We start from the raw sequence: 18861 nt of genomic DNA, 5'->3' as shown, positions 1-18861 counted from the left end.
TACAAACATTACACGAAGGAATGAATGGATAAATAAATGAATGAATGAAAAGGCACACTGCTCCTTTACCTTAAACTCATGTGCTTTTCCTCAGTAAGCAGTCTGGGGAGGACAGGTGTCCAGGAAACAGGGTTATCAGAAGACAACTATGTCTGTGAATCTGTTTCTATTTTTATATAGATGCATTTGTATTATTTTTTAGGTTCTATAAGTGATATCATCTAATATTTATCTTTCTCTGACTTATTTCACTAAGCATAATATTTTCTAGGTCCATCCATGTTGCTGCAAATGACAATATTTCATTCCTTTAAGGCTGAATAATATTCCATTGAGTAAATGTACTGCATCTTCAAAAAAAATTTTATTGGTATATAGTTGCATGTTACATTGTATTGTTTTCTGCTGTGTGGCAAAGTGAATCACTTATGCTGTATGCCCAAAACTAACTCAATATTTTGAATCAATTATACTTCAATTAAAAAATTAAAAATTAAAAAAAAGAGACAGCTAAACTATCTGTCTCATGGTCTCATCTCAAGTGAATGAAATGATCAATGAAAGATGAAAAGACTTGGGATAATGGACACAAGTCCTAACACATAGATGAAAACCTGCTGCTTCTGAGATACTTGTAAAGACTCACAAAAGTTGTAACCCGTGCTATTTTTTAGACACAATTTAATACCTGTCACAATGTACATCTTACTCTAGTATGCAGAAGATACCTGCAACTGTAAACTTCAGCAGCCCAGGCACTTCTGGAAACATTCCTGAGCCAGAGACATGTCATAAAAGAATGGACTAGTGTGGAACTATTCCAAAGAAGGCGGTTCTCTGATGTTAGAATCCCAGAATGTGAGCTAGTGACCACTGGGAAGAGAAGCTTGTAACTCATGGCTTCACAGGTAAGGGTGAAGTCGGTGGGCCCCCAGGCACAGAGAATCAGTTCCTGTAATGTCAGCATGGCGTTTCCAAATAGAAAGCAGTCTTGAGTATATTCCAGGAGGTACCTTTTGGGTAAGCCTTGGATCTACCTTGAAAGTGAAGAATCCTTTTCTTATAGGATTAACTGCTTACTCATCTCATTTTCGAGTTCTGGTCATTTTTCAAGTGGTGCCTTGATTGTATTTATTTCAAAGTTTCCTTTCATTCAAGGTCTGCCTGATCTCTTGAAGTCTTTGTTCTCAAGAGTGTCTGCAGTTTTCTCTGTCAATAGAACTTGGAGAAGTTTGGGGCTTCAAAAATAGTCAAAGAGTCAAAAATAGTGCTTAACCACCTATTCATCAAATGAAAGCAGAGCTGTGGGTTTACAGGTTCCTAGGCAGTCAGAAGGCACGACCCAGAGAGTCAGTCATCACCATTGTCGTCGTCTTGTGTCAAGAAAGAGCCAGAAAAAAAGAGAAAGTGCCTCATCCCCTTTGTTTCCCATACTTCTTAGGGAAGTGTGTTTGGGTTCTGATAGGAAGGTAGTTAAGACATACATGTTAACTAAAAAGAGGTGGAAAGTCAGGCTACTTTTCAAAGATCAAGATAAGAGGGGGTAGTCATCCAGCTGAGAGACATTGACCTGAGAAGATCTGAGTCCATCTTTTAAAGAAACATGCATTTCTTGAGCACCTACCATGCACTGGGATTTGGGCTAGACTGCTGACCCTAGTCCTTTGGGGCAGATGTCATTCCCCTCGTTTTACAGCCAGGGCTGTGACTCCAAAGCTCTTCTCATTTTGAGCTGCCCTGGCACTGACTCGCCACCTGGACTTCACGACAGAGCAAACTGGGAGCATTTCGGCTCTTTGAAACAGTTCCTCCCTCCCACTCTCTCTCTCCGAGGGCCCTTTCCACGGCAGCGTGGTGTGAGCTACAACACGGTAGCTGTACCTTCTTGACACATCTGCCACGGGCCAGGGTGAGGAAGCTGCAGAAGCCACTGGTTGTGTGCTTGCAAATGCAATCGCCAGGCAGCCCCCACCAGTTTTAGAAGTACAGGGTCAGACTCGGAGGAGAATCCCCATAGCCTCCACAAATAGATGGGAAACAATGGCCTGTCATTTGCAGGTGCTGCTTACACATTCCAAGGGCCAAGCATGATTGCTCCTCTTGGATTGCATTTTGGCTGGCTTTCAGCTTTACTGAAAGAGTTTTTTGTTTCTGAGAAGCAATAGGGTAGGGATTCACTAGGCTTCCCTGTCAGTCCAAAGACCCAGTCAAAGCCGGCTGCCAGGCCCCAGTGATCAAAGTGGAGAAAGAAGTGCTCCTAAAAGAGGGAAGTGGGTCCCATTCAGCAGACACCAGCCCCAAGAGGCCAAGTGCTTTGCTCAGAGTCACAGAGCTGGGGCCAGAATCCAGGTCCTGACTCCCATTTCAGGAGCCTGGACTATCCTTCATTCCCATTGGTATGGCCATCTCAGTGTGGAGTTAACTCCAGCCATCAGCTTCTGACCAGTCTCTTAAATCTCAGGTCCTTTTTCCTCCCTATTTGGTGTGTGACTGACAGCACCTCAAAATTATTCTTCATGCTCTTGCACCCCGACTTCATGACTCTCCTTTCAATTCTCCATTTTTATTAATGGGCTCTTTCTGACCAACCTGCCTTGACATGCCATTCACCCTTGGCACATCACTTCCTATTTGTTTGTCTGTCTATCAAATTATAGTTAATTTACAATGTTATGTTAGTTGCAGGTGTCAGCAAAGTGATTCAGACACACCCGCATATATATATACACACACATACATATATATTATTTTTCAGATTATTTTCCATTATAGTTTATTACAAGATATTGAGTATAGTTCCCTGTGTTGTACATTAAGATCTGTTGTTTATCTATTATATATATAGTAGTTTGTATCTGCTAGTCCCCAACTTCTAAGTTATCTCTCCCCCACCCCTTTCTCCTTTGGTAACAATAAACTTGTTCTCTATGTCTGTGAGTCTGTATCTGTTTTGTAAATAAGTTCACTTATGTCATTTTTTTAGATTCCACATATGAGTGATATCATATGGTATTGTCTTTCTCTGCCTTTACTTCACTTAGTATGACAGTCTCTCGGTCCATCCATGTTGTTGCAAATGTATATATATATATATATATATGTATGTATATATACACCACATCTTCTTCATCCATTTATCTGTCGATGGGCATTTAGGTTGCTTCCTGGCTACTGTAAATAGTGGCACATCACTTTCTATTACCCTTCCTTGCTAAGCAGATTCCAGCTTTACTCCAAAGTGTACCGTATGTGTTCTAATCCATACTCTTCCTGTCACCTGGAGCACAGCAAACTCCTTGTTCTCTTTTCCTTTTTATAATTTTCTGTATTAAATCACTTTTGAAAGTTATAAAATGACATATGCATTGGGAAACTAGTGAAATAATGTATAAATAGAGGAAAAAGAGAAAAGAAAAAAAGTTTCTCTACCTCCGCCCTTTGACCCCCTGTCTCTTGCCATTCCTAATGTCGATGATTTGATATGCATCCCTCCAGACCCTTCTGCTGCTCACATAGAAACGTAATAAACGTATTTACATGTAGTATATTTGTTTGCTTTTGCAAGAACAGTATCGTATTTTACACATTTGAAATGTACTTATGTTAGATATTTCTTCAGTTCAGGATTAAGTTTAACCTGTTTAAAAGTATCTGCGTCATAATCCAGTGTGGCTGTGTTCAGTTTATTAAATCGTGTGCCACGGCTGGCTGTCCAGGGACTGGACTGGGTGTGTTCTGCCTGCCTCTCCAGTTGCACTCTCCAGGATTTTCTGTCTTGCTCCCTGCCCTGGACCAGTCTAGGCTGCATCAGTAGGTCCTTTGCCCTTGGGCTCCGGGTTGGATTTAGTTCACGTGTGCCACTCGCTGTTGAGAGAGGGTGGACAATGAAGCCAGGGTATTTCCCCCTGATTCCGTGCTGCTGGGTTACTGCGGAGTGGCGGTGTGCCCTGCTGCAGGTCACGTCTCCTGGCAGCGCCCTCTCGGTATATCTGCCCCCACTTTGACTCTGGTGATCACTCCTCTGGCCTCGTTGGGCCTGGGGATGGTGTGACTCCCTGCTGTTGGTGGGCCCTGGGGGCTGCCCATCCATCTAATCTCCCTGAATCCTGCCCATGCTTTGTTAAATAATCCCTTTGTTAAATGCTCTTTAAGAATCCACTCTGAGTCTTCCTTCTGTGTCCTGGCATCCTGAGCAATAAAGATTCTTTCTTCTTCCTTTTTCTCCCCCTTGTCATTTGCTATTACTTTCTAACTAGTTCCTTCCTTTATCTCCAGCCTGTTCATTCTGTCAGTTTTTCTTTTAATCTCTGGGGTTGTATTTCACTCATTTTCTCAAACTCCTTCCTGAGCTCCCCAGCAGGACCCATGGGATAAAGGTGAAACCCAGAGCCAGTCATCGTTTGCATCTCCCTCTTCTAGGATATGAAGTATCAGGGGCCCCACCCATTTCTACAGTTTTCCCCTGAAATGCATTTCTTGCATTGATACATTTGGTGCTCATAGTGACTGGTTATGTGACACCAGACCCTACGCCTTTCCTCCCCCTGCCCCAAGATGCCTTGTCTTCATCAACAGATAATTCATTTCATGGAGGAGTAATTGAACAAAATGTACATAAAGCTTGTAAGAGTTTCTGGCATGTTGGAACTTTCCAGTAAATACTGGTTACAAATTACTGTTCCCCAGCTCTGATCAGAATTGCCCTTCCGTACATCTAACGTAACGTCTTCACAGCCAGTAGTCACACAAGTGTACATTTCAGGAATGAATTATTAAAACTGCTTATCCCTAGAATCAAGGCCTGGTTGAAATTTCAGGCCCTCCTCCCTGATGAATGAGGCATTTGGCTCTCTCACAGGCTGTTGGGCTAAGGGGACACAGTCTGCTGTTTGAACGTAGCTGGACCCCAGTTTCCCAGTCTGACTATGGATATGGAGCTTTCCTCCATAGCTTGTGGATTTGAGGCCTCAAAGAACAATGCCACACAAACAAAACAGAAAAAACCCAAATAACAAACAAAACACAAAACTCTCATATAAATCCAGAGCAGAGTTGGCCAGGAATTAAGTCTCTAAACCATTGACTTTTTGTCAGTCCCTGTTCTACTTTACACTTGTCCTGAACAACGCAGTGTGTTTCTCAGGTGCTTTATACCTAACAGTAGTAGCAACCTTACATTTGTACTGCAGTTTAGATTTGCCTTTAATTGGACACGTCCATAATCAGAGCAATAAAACAGAGGTGGTAGCACAATAGAGAAATTAGTAGAAATATTTGTAATGCCTGCCACTCATGAAGCCTTTTCTATAAGTGCCCAGCACTACATCATCATATTTAATTCTCACAGTAGCCCTGGGAGGCAGGCAGTTACCTGTATTTTACAAATATACAAACGGGCCTTTCAGTCAGCCAGAGACGCTGAGGCCCAGAGATGGATCCACTGAGTCACTTGCCTAAAATCACACAGTGAGTCAGTAGCAGAGATGCCAACACAGCTTTGGCTTCCAGACCCCCTTGGTCACTGCTGCAGTTCTGGATGGCTCTGAGAACTGCGATTAGGGCTGGTTTCCATCCAGACGGCAGCCTTTCCATTTTCCTCTCCCCTAAGCCCAGCTAAGGATGTACCACATTTTTTTCTTGTGCCCACATTTGGCACATCCTATTATCTGATGAAGCATGCTTGGTCTCACTCTAGATTTACTCCACCCTGCCCCTCTCCCTCCTCCTCCCTACCCTTTTGACCCAGCGAGCCTCCCTAATACCAGTACCCTCCTCCTCCTGCTCTGCTGCCCAGTATCTGGGACAGCCTTGTGACTCCACTTCCGGCGCTGCTCTTCCTTCTGACAGACCAACCCATGCTGACCCATGTAGGTCCTTGTTTCAAGAGCAGGGATGGTGGTCCTGCAGTTATATTACATCATTTTAGGTGATTCTGAAAAAGAGGGCATTCAGTAACATTGAACTACATAGAGAGAAATTTTGTCTCCTTTCTAATTCTTTTCCTAACCTTCTGAGCAGATGAAGGAAAAAGTCTTCAGATAGTGTCGATTTGTCTTGAACACCTGGCCTACCACCCAACCCTGGGTAATCTACCTTTTAACAGAGGTAGCAGATCTGAAGCTCATCCTCCAGAATCCTTTTGAGGACGGCAGAATGTAGCCCAAATTTCATGAGGTTTTTATTGTGTTCATTCCTAGGTTTACTGTCTATTTTTGGTAAGTGACACCAGCTTAGAATTTATGGGAGTGAGACAGTGTTTACTTTTAAAATACATTTATTTCAGGATAATATTAAATAAATAACAGTACAGTTTGTACCAGGATCTGTCCAGTGCCTTGAAAATAGCACAGTGGGGACTGAGGTTTGGGCTTCAAAAGCCCAGCTGACCTTCCTGCTTGAGGGTAGAATGACTTTGTGGCTCCTTCTGTTCATTGCTGGGTCATCCCTCCCCTTGTCGTCCTCTGGTTCCTGGCCAGGTTTTCCACTTGTGCTTATCCATGTCTGGGACCCTGTTCAAGATTGGGAGAGCGTTATCGGGGGCTGGGATTAAGATGCCATCCACAGTTCATTCCACCACTCCAGTCTGACCCAGGCAGCCACATCACTTGTCTGGCCCTTTGATAACCATGTCTTCAAAATGGTGAACGTGGAGTTGTAGGGGGAATTAATGCACACAGCTGGCTTTGATGTTCTGGTTCAGAAGACGGGGCCACCACCCTGCCCTGGTTAATCCTGCCCTTGGCTACTGCTTCCTCCACCTTATGGTTGTCCCTCCAGGGCCAAATTGAACCCGCTAAAGAAAGTGAAAACAGTGCTTGCTGTTCGTTATGCATTATGTGTAGTGGGCTGTGTTCTGAAGGGAGTGCCCCGTGTTAGCTTCCATGGTGCACACTTGGTCATAAGTATATTTGGGTGATGAGAGAAAGAAGGTATTTCTTTTTCTTTTCTTTCTTTCTTTTTTTTTTTTTTTTGGCAATGCCACGTGGCATGTGGGATCTTAGTTCCCTGACCAGGGATTGAACCCATGTCCCCTGCATTGGCATCCCAGAGTCTTAACCACTCGACCACCAGTGATGTCCTGGAGGAATGTTCTTGAGATTCACCTGTAGCAGTTCAGAGTTTTGGAATAGCCAGCCCTGTACAACTGCCCCTGGCTTCAATAAAGACTCAAAGCCAAGAGGCTGCATTGCTTCCAGGAAGTCTTCTTTTCTCCCTGACCGCACTCTGTCTGTCTGTCTCCATGGCATGTTTGTCATTGAGGGGCCTAGAAACTGATCCATGCACTGGGCAGGGAGAGCGAGTCTGGGGGCAGTTTTCAGACCTCGCCACCCACTCTGCATTCTTGAAGGGGGAGGGCATGTAGATTGTTATCTGCTCATGGAGCCTTATTTCCAAAGGAAGAATGACCTGGAGGGGCCGTGGGAACCTGCCCTTTGCGGGTGGGTGTAAACGGAGAAGTCTTGGCTGACCTTGGCTGCTGGTGGCAGGAGCTGAGAACAGTTGCCGGGGGTTGGCTGGGGACTGGCGTCGCTGGAATTCCCTTTATGGAAAGGCCTGTTAGATTTTGATGAACAGAGTGTTGGTTCAGTTCTTCTAGTGTTTGTGAGAGGGGCACTCTATGGCAGCCATTATGATTGGAAGAAAGAATAACCATGATAGTAGCTCCCATGTACTAAGATTCATAGATTGCCAAACAGAGACTCACCGTCATCCTAACCAGCACCCTTAGAGACAGTGATCATTGTCCCCCATTTCACAGATGAGGTAACTGAAGCCTAGAGAGGTGAAGTCACTCACCCAAACACAGGTAGTGTTTCTTCGAGAAGTCAAACTCCTCACCCAAGATTGCGTATTCAACAGCAGAGGTGGGTTGAGAAGGCTGCTTTCCTGAGAGCCTAGTCAGTACCTTTTTCTGAATCCTACGTTGAGTCAACCAGGAGTCTTAGAAAGCCTTTCCTCTGTCTTCTCTAAATGATCCTGCTTTAGGAAAGAAAAGCAACAAGATTTCATCTGTATAGTCTATCCATCCTGTTTATTCTTAAGAGTGGGAGTGTTTTTAGGGAGTCAAATCTAATTATCCAGATGGGATTTTATTTTGAAATAACCACCTGCGCCTTCATCTGGACTTAAAAGGATCGTGAGTCCCCACTGAGGGTCGGAGTCTGTGCTTTGTGATTTGAACATAGGTAATAAAAGATTTGACTGGAGAAGATCCCATCTCCAGTTTATATCCTCTTTTTTTTTCTTTTTTCCCCCTTCCTCGGATTAGAGTTTTTATTCTGAGCTTCTGGAATGTCTGCAGAGTAGAGAACAGATGTGTCCTAAGTACTGTTCTGGGGCTGACTTTATTGCCAGGGAAGAAATCCATGGAGGGCTCTGGTTTCTCTGGGAAACATATTCATATTAGCTCAGATGGAGGTGGTAATTTAAGTCCTTCAAGATGAATGCTAAGTGAGGAAGACTGAAATGGGAGCCAGCATCCCCCAGCCAGCGTGAGTTCAAGATTCTGTCTTTGCACTCTCCAGTCTACTTGGAATCACAGCCGTTGTTAACAGCATTTGCTTGTTGTGGGTTTTCTTTCTCCTCCCTTCCCTCTCTTGCTCCCCCTTCCTCCCTCTGCACCTCTGTCTTTTCTCACTCCCTTCCTTCTTCTTTTTTCTCTCTGCCTCTCTTCTCTCCCATTTTCTCACAAACTCCTAATTTTTTATAGCTAATTTTTCTAATCATTATCACACCCTACTGAAGGAAAAATAAGTTGGACTTCGTCAAATGTCAAGGGCCTCTGCTATTCTGGATTGTGAATCAGGTCTCTCCATAAAATGCATTAATTGGGAGATTGGGGTTGACATATACACACTATTGATACTGTGTGTAATATAGATAATGGCCTTCCTGGTAGCTCAGCTGGTCAAGAATCTGCCTGCAATGCAGGAGCCCACAGTTCGATTCCTGGGTTGAGAAGTTCCCCTGGAGAAGGGATAGGTTACCCATCCCAGTATTCTTGGGCTTCCTTGGTGGCTTAGACAGTAAAGAATCCACCTGCAGTGTGGGAGACCTGGGTTCGATCCCTGGGTCGGGAAGATCCCCTGGAGAAGGGCATGGCAACCCACTCCAGTATTCTTGCCTGGAGAATCCCATGGACAGAGGAGTGTGCCAGGCTACAGTCCATGGGATCGCAAAGAGTCAGACACTGCTGAGCGACTAAGCCCAGGACATGACATAGGTAATGAGAACCTACTATATAGCACAGGGAAGTCTACTCCGTGTTCTGTGGTAACCTGAATGGGAATGAAATCCAAAAAGAGAGGATATATGTATATGTATGGCTGATTTACTTTGCTGTATGGCAGAAACTAATACAGCATTGTAAAGCAACTGTACACCAAAAAATTTTTTTAAAAACACACAAACACAATTAGGCCATAAGAAGCATGTCTGATGCACTGATTTTATAAGTAGTGGCTTACAAGTGATTGGGTTCCTGAAGTTTCCTACCACAAAGAAAGCGTTCCTGCACTGGATCTGTCACATTCAGTATCAGAGAGGGCAGCCCTGTCAGAAAGAGCCACTTGGCATAAGGTTTAAGGATTATTGGTGCAGTGGCCTCAGGTGCAAAGCAGTCAGGAGCCAAGAGATGGGAGACCTGGATTTGCTTCCAACTGCAACTAATCAACTCTGTCACTTGGAGAAAGGTGTCTACCTCTGTCTGTAGATCTTCCATTTAGAATATGGGAACAATAGTCCCTCCCCAGTAAGCTTCTTAATTCAAGGCAATTTATACAAATTTAAAGTACTGTAAATAATGAGTAGAAATAGTGGAACTAGCATTGATAGGTATTTACTATGTGTTAGCGTGTTAGATATTTTATATACACATGTACACACACGCACAGGTTTCCCCCTTCTCCCCCCTTATTGCGTTCTGGCAGCCACCCTGCGAGGTGAGCCTGGTGTTTTAATATTACCACTCTGAGCCAATAAAACTGGGGTCCTGAGAGGTTAAGTCCTAACTCAAGATCACAAACTTGGTTAGGTAGTCGGCCTGATTCTCCAAGTACTGGGAGAACCCAGTGGAGCCCAAGCTTGGCAGCTGGCACGCCTAGAACCTGGCTGGGCTGTAAGAGTGGGCTGCATTGAGTCCTGTGGCCGTGCAGCGCCTGAGGCAGCCACAGTCTTTGGTGCTTCAGGCTCTAATTAGCTGCATCTTGGGTTCCAAACACCCTCCAGGTTACCCCTGTGCTCAAGAAGTGCCGCCATTCCTTATAGGTGTTAATGCATGAGAAACGTTGGTTGGCTCCTGCCTGCCATTGCAGGAGACATAAGAGATGCAGGTTCGATCCCTAGGTCAGGAAGATCCCCTGAAGGAGGGTTTGGCAACCCACTCCAGTATTTTTGTCTGGAGAATCCCATGGACAGAGGAGCCTGGTGGGCTACAGTCCATGGGGTCACATAGAGTCAGACACAACTGAAATGACTTAGCATGCATGCACGCACACATTAGCCACTTTAATAAAAGTTTGGGGGACAAGCTGAGGACCCCAGAAGCAGCATTTGCTTGAGCTCTGTGAGTTGTGGTTTTGATACTTCTGCTGTCCATGATAAAAACCAAATAATAATACTGTACTAAATAGAGCAGGGGTTTTGTTATTCCCATATCTGAAACCTGTGCAAGGCCCCCACTTCATCTTTGTGCTCATTTAGATTTCTGATGATTGGGTCAAAATTTATTTCAGTAGCATTTGAACAGTTTTGAATGATGCCATCTCAGTGATGTTAATTCCACTTGGTCACCTCTTCCCATCCCTCTCATGTACAAGGTGTCTGGGATAGCTTTTGCCCCCTTGTTGAGATCTGATGCTTTCTGAAAGAAGTGATGATCCCCAGTGACTCAGGACTGGATGTCCCCAGGCAGGAGAAGATGGTCATATTTCATGACGGGGCTTAGTTCAGGCAGTGACTGGCTCCTTTCCCCCAACCAGCTTATTTCAGCTCTTTGCTAGAAAGATAAAGAATATCAGAAAAGCACGGAGCTGTGAGAGGGAACTCTTAAAGTTACCAAGATTATTGTTAGTGTGCAGCTTCTGCTGGAGAAGCTTCTGTCACCTTCACAGACACACAAACTGTGTCTGGGGTGTGACTTAGTACTGGGCTGCTGATGGCTGCCTAAGGGCCATTTATAGAGCTTATCAAATACAGATTTGTTGGCGTAGAGCAGGACCTGGAAATCTATATTTTTCTAATGTGCACCCTAGTTTGGGAAGCCCAGTCGTAGGAGTGCCTCATATAATTTTGCAATTACCGTTAAAACAGTAGATTACAGTAGCCTTCAATTAAAATGTTTTTCCTTAAAAGCCCAATTTTCTGACCATTTCACATAATTTTCTGACTCAGATGGCCTTTCTATTCTTCTGATATAATACACCCTTCTATGTCCCACCCTTCATCCATTTATGTGACCAACGTTTAACAGCTGTCTAAGATGGGGTCACAAAGAGTCAGACACGACTTAGTGACTGAACACCAAGAGATGGGCCCCAGGAAATGAGCTAAAAAGATCAAAAGACACAGTTCTAAGTTCACAGGAGCCTGTGGTGTAGCCAGGAGACCATGAAACAGTAAACCAATTCTTGTGGAATAATATCATTATTTCAGCTGCAGTGGGAACACCTAAAATTTGCTGGAAAATCAGGTAGTACATCCTGGGGTAAAAATCCTTTGAGGCTTAACAAAAGAGAGGATGGTTGTCAATGGCAGGTGAACGTAGGAGACAGCAGAGACAATAGCTTTGCAAAGGCTTAGTGGCCAGAGAGCCATAGGTGGCAAGAACTGCACATTCTTTGATTTGCCACCATCTATGTAGAGCTAGTGGTAAAGAACCCTCCTACCAATTTGGGGGACACTGGAGATGAGGGTTTGATCCCTGGGTCAGGAAGGTTCCCTGGAGGAGGGCATGGCAACCCACTCCAGTATTCTCGCCTAGAGAATCCCAGAGCCTGGCCGGCTACAATCCATGGGGTCGCAAAGAGTTGGACACAACTGAGTGACTAACACACACATACACATTGATAAAACTTGTGATAGAAATGAGGGTGGATGTACTGACAGAGGGCAGCTCATGAGGGGCTTGGAGACTGTGTGTGGTGGGAGTTTGTATTTGACCTCATTGGTACATTTTTTTTGCCACATATGTAAGTTTTTTCTCAACATCTTATTGATGTGTATTTTTAAAAAAATCCTTCCCCCGATAGTACAGCATGATGAAATTGCTTCTTCTCACGCAATACCTTGGAAGCAGGAGAGATTCAGCAATAATTGGCTACATCCCCAGTGGAGCCCTAGCTTCAATTCTCATCTTCTGGTCCTGTTCATAGTCTTTGATTTCAGAAGCCAGAAGTCAGCCTGTGTGTGGGGCATCCTTCTTCATAAAGCCTATGTCCCTTTTGAAAGCCCTGTCTCACCAGTGTCATCTCCTGTCCTCATCACATCCCTGACTGATCCCCGAGTTCCCTCCACACTGATCTATTTCAGGTTTTCAAAGAAACATAACTTTCCCCCACCACAGGGCCTTTGCACACACTGTTCCCTTGGTGTGCAGTTCTCCTCCATTCCTAGCCTCTATTTTAAAAAGCCCTGTGCAGTGCTAGGTCGCTTCCGTTGTGTCCGACTCTGTGTGACCCTATGGACTGTGACCAGCCAGGCTCCTCTACCCATGGGATTCCCCAAGAATACTGGAGTGGGTTGCCATTCGCTTCTCCAGGGAATCTTCCCCACCCAGGGATCCAACCGGTGTCTCTTAGGTCTAACCTGCAGTGGCAGGTGGGTTCTTTACCCCTGGCACCACTTGGGAAGCCCAAAACGTAGGGGTAGGGGTGACGGCAAAAGTGGTCAGAAAAAAGCCCCATTCCCCTTTATTTGTGATGCTTGACAGAATTTTACACTGTTTTACTTATTCTAGTGACTTTATTGCCAGACTTCCCCTTTAAGTTCCATCAAGGCAGGGACCTGGGGTGGCTCATTCACTGCCACATCCTTCAGTTCAGTTCAGTTCAGTTGCTCAGTCATGCCTGACTCTTTGAGACCCCATGAATCGCAGCACGCCAGGCCTCCCTGTCCATCACCAGCTCCCGAAGTTTACTCAAACTCATGCCCATCGAGTCGGTGATGCCATCCAGCCATCTCATCCTCTGTCATCCCCTTCTCCTCCTGCCCCCAATCCCTCCCAGCATCAGGGTCTTTTCCAGTGAGTCAACTCTTCGCATGAGGTGGCCAAAGTACTGGAGTTTCAGCTTCAGCATCAGTCCTTCCAATGAATACCTAGATCATGGCCATCTATTTAATAAAAAATATTAGATACCTGTTTGCTGAGTGAGTGGATGTGTGAACGATGAGTGGATGAATGAATGGATGGATGGATGGGTGTAGTTGAAGTCTGTATGTTGAATTCGTAACAAACCACAGCCCACCATTGTTTTTCAGGCTGCAGTTCCACTCAGCCAGGCTCCTAAGAATCTCTTCTCCCACAGAACCCAGCAAAGCTACGTCCATCCTTCATGCTGTGATCTAAGCTCCATTCATTTAATGGAATCTGTGATCTCTAAAGCTGACAGTGATTTGCTTCTCTCCTGACTTAGACATAAAATATATGTTTGTGTTTTGTTAATTTCCTTGGAATGTCTGTGTTTTGTTTCTAGTTGGATCACTTACCCAACTTTCATTTAGTTATGACTTTTAAAAAAGACTTTTCTCATAAGAAAAGCAATAAAGAAATATATCTTAGGGAATGTGAGAAATACTGAGTATAATGTACTCAGTATACTGAGTGTACTCAGTTCATATTTGAATCCCGCATAATTTCTCCTCCTTGAGTTATACATTCCACAATTTATCTGCATATGTGTGCATGTATAAGCCTCCCGAATTTTAAACATAACATGATCCCTCTGTCATAAAGACTTTTCAAGGCCATTTCATTGTATGCCTGACCATAAGTTCCAATTTTGAGACTCAGTATTGAGTGCCAACAGAAACCAGACTGGATGCTGGACACCGAGGTGAATGTTATCCTACTTAGTGTCAGTGCTTTCTGGAAAAAGATAATATAAAGAGTAGCTATGTTTCTAAGTGGCTGTGATAGGTTGCAGAAGAAAGAAGTGAAGCTCAGAATAATTTGAGTTATGGTTAAACAAAAAAGATTGGATCCCCAAGAGACACAGCCACTCAATTACTGAGTGCACTGAACTCACAGGTGTCTTAAGACAGTGGTTCCTGCTAAACCTCTGAAACAAGGACTTGGGAGAACCTTGGGAGACCACTCTTCTCTGAAATCCTAGCTGTAAGAATGACTCCTGTTTTCCTTCCTTTCTAGAGCGACCGTCTTCTGATCAAGGGAGGCAGAATCGTCAACGATGATCAATCCTTTTATGCTGATATTTACATGGAAGATGGCTTAATAAAGTATGTATATAGGACCCTTCGCTTTATCTTTTGAACTTTCTTCACTAGAGACTCAGAAAGAAACTTGCTTCTTTTGCTTAGTAGACCAGTGCTTCTGTGTATTTCATTTCTCCTTCTCCTTAAAGATGACTCTTTCATTTAGCCCTTCAGTCTGGATAATCCCTTTAAAACTAGATTTTAAACTAGCCTTAGTTCACTTGGATCACATGAATGAAGTGAAAAATCTGAATTCAGTCACCGAAATGATGCTACAGGCCGCTTTGGGCAAGCTGCATTGATGGGAGCTCTATGTGTTGTGGAGAGGTGGGTGATGTGACCATCGTCCTTAAGATCATTGGAAAAGCTCCACAAACTACAGTACCCTAAAAATATAAGGTCTAGTATAATAGGTCCATTCCCTTCTTCATGGGACCTTCCTGACCTAGGGATCAAACCCAGGTATCCTGTATGCAGACAGGTTCTTTATCTGAGCTACTAGGGAAGCCCCATGCTGCTGCTGCTAAATTGCTTCAGTCATGTCCGACTCTGTGCGACCCCATAGATGGCAGCCCACCAGGCTCCCCTATCCCTGGGATTCTCCAGGCAAGAACACTGGAGTGGGTTGCCATTTCCTTCTCCAATGCATGAAAGTGAAAAGTGAAAGTGAAGTCGCTCAGTCTTGTCCGACTCTTCCCGACCCCAAGGACTGTAGCCTACCAGGCTCCTCCATCCATTGGATTTTCCAGGCAAGAGTACTGAAGTGGGGTGCCATTGCCTTCTCCAGGGAAGCCCCATAATAAGTACCAAAGGAATTCAGGTAAAGAATAAGTAATTTAGAAATGCACAAATGGAGAAATCCCTTGAGAGGAAGGTTTTGAGGGAGAGAGGGCGTTTAAACTGAACCTTGACTTAGGAAGGACTTGGAAGGTTTTGAGGTAGAGAGGGTATTTAAACCGAACCTTGACTTAGGTAGGACTTGGTTGGGCAGTGCACAGATAGGACAAACATTTCAGGTCAGGTTTCCCAGTAGACACTTAAGGGATATGTAATTACTTTACAGAATGGTTTGCTATTGGATGCTTGAAAGCAGCACAGCCAGATAACCTTTATGTGCAACTTCCTTACATAGTGATCTTTTAGAAAGCGTTTGACCTACACATAGCCTTTCATCACATAAAGCAGGCTGCTTCCCCACACTGATGAGACATAGTTTAGAATGTGTATCCAGCCCACCAAATGAGCCATCCCTGGCCTCATACAGTTTTATTTTTATATTATTCAGCTTCATTGGCTAGCTTTAAGATTCTGGTTATAGATCGCTTACCTATCTTTGGAAACTTGGCTTAGATAAAACTTTCTGTGGGCAGACATTCCTTACCAGCCCCTAAATCTAGGCTAGTTTTCCCTTTGATGAGTTTTTTTTAAGATTTTTTTTTTTTAATGTGGACCATTTTTAAAGTCTTTATTGAATTTGTTATGGTATTGCTTCTATTTTATGTTTTGGATTTTTGACTCTGAGGCATGTGGCTCTTAGTTCCCCAATGAGGGATTAAACCCACACCACCTGCATTGGAAGGCAAAGTCTTAACCACTGGATCACGAGGGAAGTCCCTTGATAAGTTTTTAAAATACCCCATGCTTTTATCAGTCATAGCAATTCTGACACTATTAGGCCCCCTTGAGAGCAAGCACCACATTGGGTTCTTCAATGTATCTACAGCACTTAACCCAGTACTTGATACATAGAGACTTTTGTAAGAGCTGCCTTTTATTGAGTATATATCATAGTGTGTGCCAGATATTAGAGTAAATGCTTTACAGGCCTCATCTCATTTAATCTGCCAGCAATTCTATGAAGTAGGTACTCTTATTACCCTCTTTTTCAGAGGAGGATAGAGAAGGACAGAACAGAGAAAGTAAATAAGTTGCTAAAGATCAACATAGTAATTCATTGAATGAATGAACAAATGCAAGAATGAAGATGTTCACACTTAGTAGCTTTGCCGATTTGCATACATTTTCATAATAGAAGTAGGAAAAATGGTGTTATTAGACAAGTCAACTGATATAAAAAATACTTTCTTCAAGATATAAGCCACAATTAATTTTATACCCTTCTCTTAGTAAGTATGTGTAGTCTGCTCTCTTTGGAGCAAGTGTGTTCCCTCATTTAGACATTTTCAGAGTTAGAAAAAAAAATTCAGTGCCTCATGCTTCTTCTTCATTCCAGAGCTCATGGCAGGCATCATTAATTGATCATGGAACTTTTTGTGGTTGACCCTTAAACACAGAACCTGAATCCTTCTTTGTGCAGTGATTCAGGCATCTACTACCATAATTGAATATATAAACTGAATCTTCTTTGCCTTCACTATTAAAGTAGACCAGAAGGCCACTTGCCAAGGACATTATAGAAGGAATTTAACCATCCAGTGTGTGTGTTGGTGGTGGAGAGAAGGGTGTATAAGCATGATTTTCATCTAATCCTATAATTTGATATATCTTCAGCAACTTTATTAACCCACAGAACTTTGAAACAGAAAAAACTCCTTTCGGTTTTTACAGAGTTGTGTGCCTACTGTGTGCAAAGCAGCCGTCTCAGGCCATGGCATGTGACACAGTACAGATGTCATTGGAAACCAAATCAACTCTTTTCCCCCAAGGATCTGACAATCTTTTAGGGGAAATAATATGTCTGTCTATACAAAGCACATGACATTACCCAATAACATCAATGTGTGTGTGTGTGTGTGTATCCACAGTCACTCAGTCATATCCAACTCTATATGACCCCATGGACTGTAGCCCGCCAGGCTCCTCTGTCCATGGGATTTCTCAGGCAAGAATACTGGAGTGGTTTGCCATTTCCTCCTCCAGGGAATCTTCGCAATTCAGGGATGGAACCCACATCTCCTGCATTGGCAGGCAGATTCTTTACCACTGAGCTACCAGAGAAACCCAATAATATCAATATCAAGCATTAAATTAGTAGAATAGATGAGATCCAGAGGAACAAGAGAACTGTGTGAGATTGTAACATTATAATTATAACGTTATACCTTTATAACAGCTGATATTTATTGAACTTGTATGTGCTTCACAGGGTTCTATGGACTTAACACAGATTAACATTTAGTCTATACAATAGACCTATGGAGAAGGCTTTTTTTTTTTAAATCACATCTTACAGATGAAGGAATTGAGACATGGTGAGGTTAAATCACTTGGCCTAAATCATAAAGCGAGCATTAGCAGAGTCACGATTGTGAATCCAGGGGAATCCACATGCAGGGCGGAGCCACACTCTTCAGTACTAGACCTGGCTGTCAGTAGAAACTTGACCAAGGAGGGGTGAGGGAAGCTAAGCCTTCAAGGATTAATGTGACCTTGATTGGATCAGTGGAGAGAAGTGGGGGAAAGCATTTCTATTTGAGACTAGGTATTATACCAGTTGTCAAAAATGGGTGGAAACGTGCCTACATAGACACACCCAGAAGAGGCAACTCTCCCTGCTCTTGGTTCTCAGTTCTCTCAGAGGTGAATCAGTGAGGGAGGGAGATGGGAACACACTGGCCAGTATCTGGACTAGAATGGAATTACCATCACGGCTGCATTTTTTCCACAGTGTGTTTTGAATTGTGGTGACTCTGGAATGGCCCAGTGGTGATGTGGTAAGGGTGAAATCTTAGGGATGTCGGAAAGCTTAATTTTAGTTGTAGAACTTACATTTTGTCGAACCAGTGGAAGACTTCTTACTACCCCCAAGAGAATGTCTTTCTTGGCTGGGTATAAACAAAAGCAGAGAGTGTTCATGCCACTGGCAGCGCGTACATGTGTCTGCAAGGTGGGAGATGGTTCATAATAATGTAGACCTTCATGAGTCTTAAGTCTGCCTGGAATTAACTGGATGTTTATATCAAGGATGTGAACTGAGCAACATTGTTGGTCTATGAGGTTACATTGTGCTAAGGGTAGTTGTATTTGTCACGTGTCTTGTATAGTGTGCGCTTGGCCTACTCATCGGCTTCCTCCCCACCCCGCCAGTTTCCCCCTCTCTGTCTCCCTGAGATGCTCTGAAGCTTCTTGGGCGAAGCTGTGTCTGGTAGAGATTGTCATAGTATGCTTCCTTGGCTTGAAGCTTCTCCTGAGCTGCTGACCACACAGAAGCAGCTGGTGTAGGCATTTGCATCTTTGGCTTCCTCTTTGAGAATCTACCACCCGTTGTGATTGATAGATGAGCTATCCGGGAAGGATGGACTTGGGAGTGAGAATGGACTTGGGAATGCCCTAGACATATTCCATTTGTCGTTAGGAGCACAGATGAACCCATTTAGATAGCAAAGTTCATGCACCTGTTCTTTACCACCTCCTTCAATCTCTTCTAACAGTTCTTTATTTTACAGCTGTTCAGTCCTTCTGCAAATGTTC

General features: G+C 43.7%; 1 protein-coding gene across 2 annotated transcripts in view; it reads left to right on the top strand.

Moving 5' to 3' along the window:
• Window positions 1–18861, top strand: part of DPYSL3 (dihydropyrimidinase like 3) — a 117235-nt gene that overhangs the window by 65378 nt on the left and 32996 nt on the right. For both annotated transcript variants that reach the window (XM_061151661.1, XM_061151662.1), the window contains exon 2: window positions 14366–14454. In XM_061151661.1, the coding sequence (XP_061007644.1) occupies window positions 14366–14454 (89 nt within the window). The remainder of the gene's footprint in view (window positions 1–14365; window positions 14455–18861) is intronic.

The sequence above is a fragment of the Dama dama genome, chromosome 9 (assembly GCF_033118175.1).
Source record: "Dama dama isolate Ldn47 chromosome 9, ASM3311817v1, whole genome shotgun sequence".
Classification (NCBI taxonomy): Eukaryota; Metazoa; Chordata; class Mammalia; order Artiodactyla; family Cervidae; genus Dama; species Dama dama.
Note: the sequence above shows the minus strand (reverse complement) of the source record. Positions and strands in the feature narration are given on the sequence as shown.